Source organism: Lycium barbarum, chromosome 3 (assembly GCF_019175385.1).
Source record: "Lycium barbarum isolate Lr01 chromosome 3, ASM1917538v2, whole genome shotgun sequence".
Taxonomy (NCBI): Eukaryota; Viridiplantae; Streptophyta; class Magnoliopsida; order Solanales; family Solanaceae; genus Lycium; species Lycium barbarum.
Window position 1 is genome coordinate 127959226 of NC_083339.1, and position 8510 is coordinate 127967735.

Here is an 8510-nt window from a genome sequence, read left to right on the forward strand (position 1 = left end):
TAGAGAAGTACTCTGAGATTTATTTGCAATCAAGAGCAAAGAACAGCACCAACAGGAAGATCCAAAAATAAAAAGGCCAAATACGGTCTATACAGGTTCTTGCAAGACAAACATTATAGCCAACGAATGGCAAGTGTTTTTCCTCGTGTTGATCCTATCACAATGGGAACTTGATGAGTCGATAAAACGGATATTTTTGCGACTGATTCATCATTCAAGCTAGAAGAATAAAAGTTACACCATAGGATTCTTTCTTGACATTTAAAACCAACTGGAGCCAGGAACTTTCTTGACATCCCTTCTATGCATCAATTCCCTCACAGTTCCAACACCATCCCAATTTTGCAAACCAGCAAATGTGTTGGACAATAACACATAGATTGAAGGATCAACTTTGTCGACTTGTAATGCCCGTTCTGCTGCTCGCTTTGCAGTGTCCATATCCCCATGAAGCCGGGATGCCCCAAGCAAGGTTTGCCAGACCAATAAACCAGGTTGAAAGGGCATACTCAAGATTAATTCCTCAGCTTCTCTAACGCGTCCAGCACGTCCAAGGAGATTCACCATACAAGCATAGTGATCTTCTCCAGGGAGAATACCATAGTCATCACTCATTGAAGTGAAATACTTCCATCCCTCATTGATAAGTCCTCCTTCGCTGCAAGCATAAAGCACACATATGAAGGTAATATAGTTAGGCTCTGCCCCTTCCTCCCTCATCTGATGGAAAGTTTCAAGAGCTTTACTAGGATATCCGTTTTGCGCATAGCCCATAATCATAGTGGTCCATGAAACTGTAGTGTGTTCACTCATCGACTGAAAAACCATGAATGCCCCGTCCATGCAACCACATTTCGCGTACATGTCAAGCAATGCATTATCTACACAAACATCAATGTCATCCCCAAGTTTGACCCTCAAGCCATGAACTTTCTCCCCTTCTTTGAAAGAGGCTGTATTGGCACATGCACTAAATGCAGTAGCTAGAGTAAACTTATTAGGCATTACTCCTGTCCTCCTCATTTCTCCAATGACCCTTAGAGCTTCAATTGGCTCGTCGCAGTTCAAACACCCTGCTGCCATTTGCGTCCAGGAACAAACGTCTTTAAAATGGATCTCTTTGAACGCCTTGAAACCCTCACCCAAGCTTCGATTTTTCAAATACATATCCACCAAAGAGTTCCCTACACAGATCTCACTTCCATGACCCGACTTAACAAGCTGGGCATGAACTTGGACACCTAAATCAAGATCGGAAACCTCTGCTAACCCAGTAAGAACACTAGCAAAACTGAAATTATCTGGTACTACTCCTTCGCGGATCATCCTGTACCAAAGCCTTGGTACCTCTGAGCAACAAAATTGCATGCAACCACCTAGCATTGCATTCCAAGTAACAATATCTTTATTGGAACATCGCTCGAAAACCTTTAATGCTTCATCTAATCTACCGTGCCTAATCAAAGTCGTTAAAAAAGCATTCACTAAGTAAACATTAGACTCGAACCCAAGTCTTGTGATTAGTCCATATACTTGGTATGCATTAATCAAGTTTAATCTATCCTCAAACGAGCAAGCGTGGAGGGCACTCACAAAAGTGAACTCGTTAGGCATCGTTCCACTCCTGTGCATACGGGTAAACAAAGAGAAAGCTTCGTTAGCAAAGCCCTTTTGCACATAGCCAGCAATGAGGGCAGTCCAAGTTACCACATTTCTCTGAGTCATTTCATCAAACAGTTTGAGCCCGTTCGCGGTGTCACCACATTTCACATAAGCATTTAGAAGATTGTTGTGTAAGTATAGCGAAGACGTGCTGCCCGGGTTTTTCAGCAGTTTCGCGTGAATGGCTTTGGCGTTATCTAATTTTGATGTCTCCACACATTTACGCAGTATATTTGAATATTTGCTCTCTTCCTCCTCCTCTTGGTTCTTGTCCCACATGACAGATGCTCTATAGTTTTTCTTTGTTGTAAATTTAGAGAAAGATGGTTCATTATGGACACCAGTTACTATTTCATGTAAAGTTGTGAACTTTTTAAGTTTTGAAAGTAACATATGGATTTTTTTGTGGAAAAAGAACTAACAACAAGAAGAAGGAAAACAAATCTTTTTCTTCTTTTGTTGGTGGAACATTTTTACTGAGTACTAAACAGATCTAGATCAAACTGAAGGAATACAAAAGGCTTATGAATAGAATTCTTTGAAAGAATCAATCTAAGGAAAAACAAGAAATATATGTTAGCTACTCCTACAATATGCCACATTTAGTACCAACTTAGTTTTGACTACAAATAAACTCTTTTAACAGAGGGAGAGAGGCCTGACTATAGTACTGAAAACTTAGAAAAAAGGCACATCAACTGAGCAAACAAAAGAGCCCTTGCAGATGAGAAAACCACAATGTGTTATTTTCAACTCAGAATCATCTCGACATCTACCAAAGGACCAGAATGTATAATAAACTTTTGGTAGTGTCTAAGATTCAGAATCATTTTGTGTTTAATGTTTAATCTCAGAATCTATCATGTTTCCTTGGTGGCACTGTATTAAGAAACTTATATTGAAGAAAAAGAACAATCCGATGTAATTAGGGGATAGATTAAATTGAAAGAAAAACAGCTCAATGACCTGCAACATCATGGAACAGTATAGAAAAAAAAACATATTCCATAGTATGCCTGAGATATATTAAAGCTTGACATCAGATCACAATACATAATACAAACTAAGGTCTTAGACTCACAACTTAAATTCTTTTCATAGCAATCATTTTCGAGGGATGGAACAGGCATCAACAAGAGAGAATTTACAAAAGGAAAAACCACAATACGCTTAATTGTGTCATTCTAACTCAGAATCTTTCATGTTTTTCATCTCTATCTTCAGTAAGGACTGCCAGAATATACATTGTAACTTGATATCGTTGCTCAAAATAGTACCCTAACATATGAAACTGTGTAATTAAACCTTTCTAAACATGCTCTCACCAAGGATGGAACAAAAAACTGATGCATATCCCAAGCATATCAGAAAGAGCACTTGATATATCGGTAATGGCCTACGTATATTGCTAAACCATGGACTAAAAGGAGAAAAGAGTGACTGTTTTTATGCCTAAGCAAGTGGAACTAAGCTCATTGTATATGGAACCACAGTGGCAACAAAAAAAGGCTTTGGCGCCAGAGCAGAAAGGCCGCAGAGGTGTCTCATCTTCCTCGTCTCAAAGTGATAAAAATAGATATCAGATGCAACCCTCATAAGCAGGATATTATCCTTGAAAGCAAAAGTCCCAATCCAAGGAAAACCGGTACAATAATTACTTGCCAGCTTTTCCGCTATCCTGAACAGATACTTGCCGTTTTCTTTCTCCAGATCTTCTAAAGAGGTTGTAAAAGTAAGATCCCATTGAGAAGTAAAGTGATCCTTAAGCACCCACAACTGAAGTCCGTGCTCAGAAACCAACACATAATGTAGCTTCCCTTCAGCTTCTCCCATGCACATCTCGGGTGTTAAATTGAACTGGCTGGTGGGGAGTGGTAGCATTATCAACCAAGATATCTCATTTTCCGGATCAAACATGAGGATTTGGTCTCCATCAGTAAGCCAATATATAATCCCCTCTACACAGATGGATCCCTTTTTCTGCATGTTGTGATCACAAAGACAAATCTCTCTTGAGCTTCTCCATTTTCCTGTGTGTGATGAATAAATGTTAAAAGAGAAAACATATCCATCCCCTTCCGTGCTAGTTTCCATTTGGCTAACTATCACAACCTTAAAATTTGTGAACTCATCGACCGGGTTCTTCAGTGGATCAAAAACCAAAGTTATGATACTTTCTCTGGAAGGGTTTGGCCATTGAAGCGTTTTCCACTCCTTATTCACAGGGTTACAAATGTAAATTAAGGGAACACGACGAGGGAAGCTACTTCGACAACAGATAAGTCCGTATCTTGAATCCAGGATGGCAATTCTTTCTGGGAGGAAATCGAGAACATCATTATGGACTTCAGCAGTAACTCTTGCTATAGGTATGAAGCTGATATAGTCATAATCCTCGTCGCACCACTTATACCTACCCTGGTAGAAGAAACCTGCGAGCGGTTCCTTGTTTTTCAACTGAACTTGGATGAAACTGCGGTCAGATATAAGACATCGCCATCCCTTTGACACACATTTCAATTTCAGCAAATCCTTAGTAGACAATCTCGGTAGTACTTCATATAGCATGTCACTGCTTGGAAACCAAAGTTCCTTCTTCATTTCACAACCCTGAGATAATTCAATTCTACTAATTAGAAAATTGTTCACGGAAATTTTGACAAAAAGAAACTCTTTATCCTCTAAATGTGTGAATAGTATTCAACCATGACGACCCACATAACAGTGAGAAGAACTAACTTTGCTCTGCCCAAAATGTTAGAGCAGTACAACAATCAGAGATACAAACAGAGCTAGTACTATATACTAAGTGGATTAACAAGTGCATTAAATATTAGAGAGATGATCAACATTGAAAGATGCAGATTAGCAAGAAATTCACAACATTTTCAGTGATATGGGTAGCAAATAATCACACTTGCCAATAGAACCACTCACAAGCTATAGGATAAGCAGAAATACCTGACAAACTTATATTCATCACAAAACATCATACAGAGGTAAATAGGAATATAAGTACCAAATACCAATCATCATCATTTATCAAGACTAGCTAGCACAAAACGTGAATACCACAATCTATAGTATAATTCTTCATCCGTTGAGTACCAGTAAAAATTTAACATCTAAGGGGGGAGTTAGCTCTTACCAAGAAACATATAAGTAACAATATATGTATCCACTCTGTCCACATATTGCTACCAAACCCCTACTAGCAAGACCCTTCCCAGTAACCCATGCAAGCTATGCTCCCAACCACAACTTGTCCTTTTCCTTAGTTTCATGTTCTTTAGGAGAAGATGAAAACTAAAGATTACAAATACTTAGCTCTGTACAAGAAAGGCAATTTCTCTAACCCTTATTGGACGAAAGCAAAGCTCAGTTCATCCCATACCTCCACACCCCCTAAATCACACTGCTGAATAAGATGGAAAAAGAATTCTGAAAAACAGGCTGCAAAAGGTAAAGATTAACCAAACAAACCCCATTGTGAAACAGATAAAGTTGGAAAGATTCATTTTTTAATTTCTTTTTAGAAAAAAACATCCTTTACAACAAACTAAAGATTTCTTATATTTTCAGCTACTATATCAACAGGCATTAACAGAGTGAAATGCGGTTGTGTTAGAATTTAGAAATACTTACAAGACTAAAAATCAAGAAAACAAACCTTGTATTCTTGAAAACAGCCTCTAGAAATCTTCAAAAATCAAACATACATAACCATCACAAACCATTAACCTGTCATTTTCCCTATTATAAATGGTCTCTCTGTTTCTGTGTGTGCATATATATAGTAATAGTAGCTTGCTTTCACTTTCACATGCAAAAACAAAAATGGTGCCTCAGTCTGACACTGGGATATGCGTAGTGGTAAAGTAGTAGTGACAGAGTCGTCCTCGCAGACTCTTCAAATGGAGCAAACGAATTTGTACTAATTACTGTGACAACAGGCACAGGACAAACACACAGCCTACACGTGTCCTCCCAATTTTTCTCCTTTTTATCTTTGTTCTTTGGTTTTGTCTTTTTATTACTCTGATACACTCTCCGTATGTCTATTACTTTCTTTTTTGGTATATCCCAAATAAAGTGTTTTTTTTTTTATATTTAGTAAGTTGACAATTCAAATATTCTATATGATAAGTTTATAATCACAAGATTCAAAGGTCATTTTAGTACATTACATAGATCTTTAATTTAAGATCACAATATTCAAAATTTCTTTTTATTCCTTAAAAATTGTGTCAAATCAAATCAAGACACTTAAATTGGAATGAGAGAGTATCAGGTTATTTTTGAATCACACTTTTATATTAATGTGAGTTTGTAAGTCGTAACCTGAAAAAAAAAAAAAAAAACAAGGGATCAGTATAAAGTGTAATTTAATTGACTGTAATTTGAGATTGAAGTGTAATTTGATTGATATACTTATAACTTCCTTATTGCTATAAGTATGCTTTTGAGTTTACGTTTAAATAAAAAAGGGATTACTATAAGTTATATGGCACCAAGCTGTAGTAATCTTTCCTTCTTTTTGCATTTTTTTACGACAATTCAACGGTAAAATTTCACTTTCATAGTTTTGTACTGATTTTAGGTTGGACATTTTTGGCTGGCTATGCAATATATTTCCTTTTTCCAATTAAAGTATTAGGCGTGAATTCAATCTGTATTTTACTAAATTGTGGTTTTGTGATATCTACTTCTACTTTTACTTTCTTTGAAGACGTAGCTTTATCAGTGATTATTGAGATATTGGTTTCACAATGCATCAAAATGCATCGCATTCAAAGTAGTGCCACTTAAAATCAGTAGTCCATTTTAACAGTATAATATTATAAATTGGGAGGAAGTTACAACCATAAACATTTATATAATGAAAATCAATAAAGACACGGTACATGTTATGTGCTCCAATACGAATAGCTCCTTTAGTACGTAGGCACAGTTTTATATACTTTGTATGGCTACACCATTAATTTCACTTACATGCTTTTGCATTGATCTTTTAGCTAGGTTAGATAAATTTTGTGTGGCTACCTTATTAATCTCCAATTATTATTTTTTCAATTTGAGTATTATTAGGCGTGAAAAGGAAAGTCATGAAGTAAATAATGCACGTATATTATGACTGAATCTATAATCTTTATCTATTAAACATGACAAAAGACAAAAAATGTGTAATGAATGAAACAAGAAATAAAAAAAATTGAGTTGCAAACAAAAAGTAAAGACGCTACTATACCAATTCCATTAAAAACTTTGATGATTAATTTATAATTTGCTGAATCTAATTTGACGATTCATTTTATCTACATTCATTTCCTAGAGATGTTCCACCTTCACGAATCATATTAGAGGGCAAGAAAATTTACGAACTCCTCTTAGCATCAAGAAAATGTTGGTAAAATGAGCCTCTCCAACTGGTTTAACCCTTCACAAGTACCATAAGAATAGCCTACTTAATTACGATGCCTAATTAAAATTGTCCAAAAACAGAAATATACCCATCGATTACCGTTACACGGAAAATCCTCAAGTTTCTTATATATGTTTTGGACGTTAATAGGAACCATTTTATCTTTATCTTCTATTCAAACCTTCCGTCTTCATCGTTCTTAATTACTATAAAACCAGATGGAGGATTTGAAGGGAAGGGAAGAGAGAGAATAAAAATATAAGTGCATAAATTCTAGAAAAAGAAAAAAAAAATTAGGAAATAGTTTGTAACCTGCTAGAGCAGGTTAATATTACCTGATGGTGAAAAAAATAATATACTGACGATGCACCAAACTTAAACTTAAGAGGCCAACGCATATGTTATTGGTACTTAGGACTATTATGCAATATCCACTTATGCTTCTCCTACTTGCACTTCACAGAATGGTTCCTTGTTTTAGTTTAAAGCTTAAGAAGCTTGTGAATTCGCAGTGTCAATACGGGTGATGAGTATATTTTCACATACATCTATATATATATATATATATATATATATAAGGTGATGTGATTTTAATGGTGTAAAAATTACCTACAAGCAAATTACACAAATTAAAAAACGGCAAGCTAAGAGTGTCAATGCTGATTTTAATAGTGTAAAAATTACCTACAAGCAAATAGTGGAGTTACAGGATAATCAATCACTATAACAACCATTCGTTTGACGCATCATTCTTATTCTGAACTTGTTTATATTTTCGGTCTTGCTGTGATTAAGATCATCTTCCTTGAATTTTAAGTCTTGCCTAAATGGAGAGTTTTGACTAGTATAGGAATTTAGTAATAAAATCAGTTCTCACTATAAAAAATTGTTTAGATGGATTTTTATTATCCTTTATGGCGATTGGTTGTTATATACCTATAACATTTAATATTTAGTTGTTTAATTGTTATAAATAAATTTTTTTACCAAACACTCAATGTTTTTTCAATTTGTTCATGTATAAAAGATAATGAAATTAGTTTATTTTAAAATCTCAAATGACATTCATATGTTTGGTGGGAATATATCCTCCTATTATACTTACATTTTTAATGACATTAAAATTTTGTAATGTTTAAATTATCACAAAAAACAAATTAAACTTTTGTAATGTTTAAATTGTCTCGGTAGAATGTTGATTAAAAAATAACTATGGAAAATAGTGAGAAATAGCTGTGGGAGAGGAAAGAGAATTAAATAACTGCGGGAGAGGAAAAATAAGAGAGAAGCTTAGCATTTCTCAGAGAAATTGTATGAAAGAAAATAACAGTGGGAGAGGAAACATAAATTAGAAAAGGTGACCAATCGACTTAAAAAAAGAGAAGAAGAATAAAAGGTGTGAAAAGCAAAGTTGCTGGTGGGACTA

General features: G+C 35.3%; 2 protein-coding genes across 2 annotated transcripts; both read right to left on the reverse strand.

Annotated features, from left to right (window-relative positions):
- On the reverse strand, window positions 1-2559 carry LOC132632400 (putative pentatricopeptide repeat-containing protein At3g15130). Its single transcript, XM_060348327.1, has one exon. It carries the CDS (start codon window positions 2053-2055, stop codon window positions 262-264), a length of 1794 nt encoding a protein of 597 aa, XP_060204310.1. The 5' UTR covers window positions 2056-2559; the 3' UTR covers window positions 1-261.
- A 555-nt stretch (window positions 2560-3114) lies between these two features.
- On the reverse strand, window positions 3115-4263 carry LOC132631321 (putative F-box protein At1g20795). The gene has a single exon (XM_060346907.1). It carries the CDS (start codon window positions 4261-4263, stop codon window positions 3115-3117), a length of 1149 nt encoding a protein of 382 aa, XP_060202890.1.
- Between the last annotated feature and the right edge of the window lie 4247 nt (window positions 4264-8510).

What these genes read in the sequence shown, in the direction of transcription:
- LOC132632400 (XM_060348327.1), bottom strand. Translation starts at nt 2,055, where the DNA reads ATGTTACTTTCAAAACTTAAAAAGTTCACAACTTTACATGAAATAGTA.
- LOC132631321 (XM_060346907.1), bottom strand. Translation starts at nt 4,263, where the DNA reads ATGAAGAAGGAACTTTGGTTTCCAAGCAGTGACATGCTATATGAAGTA.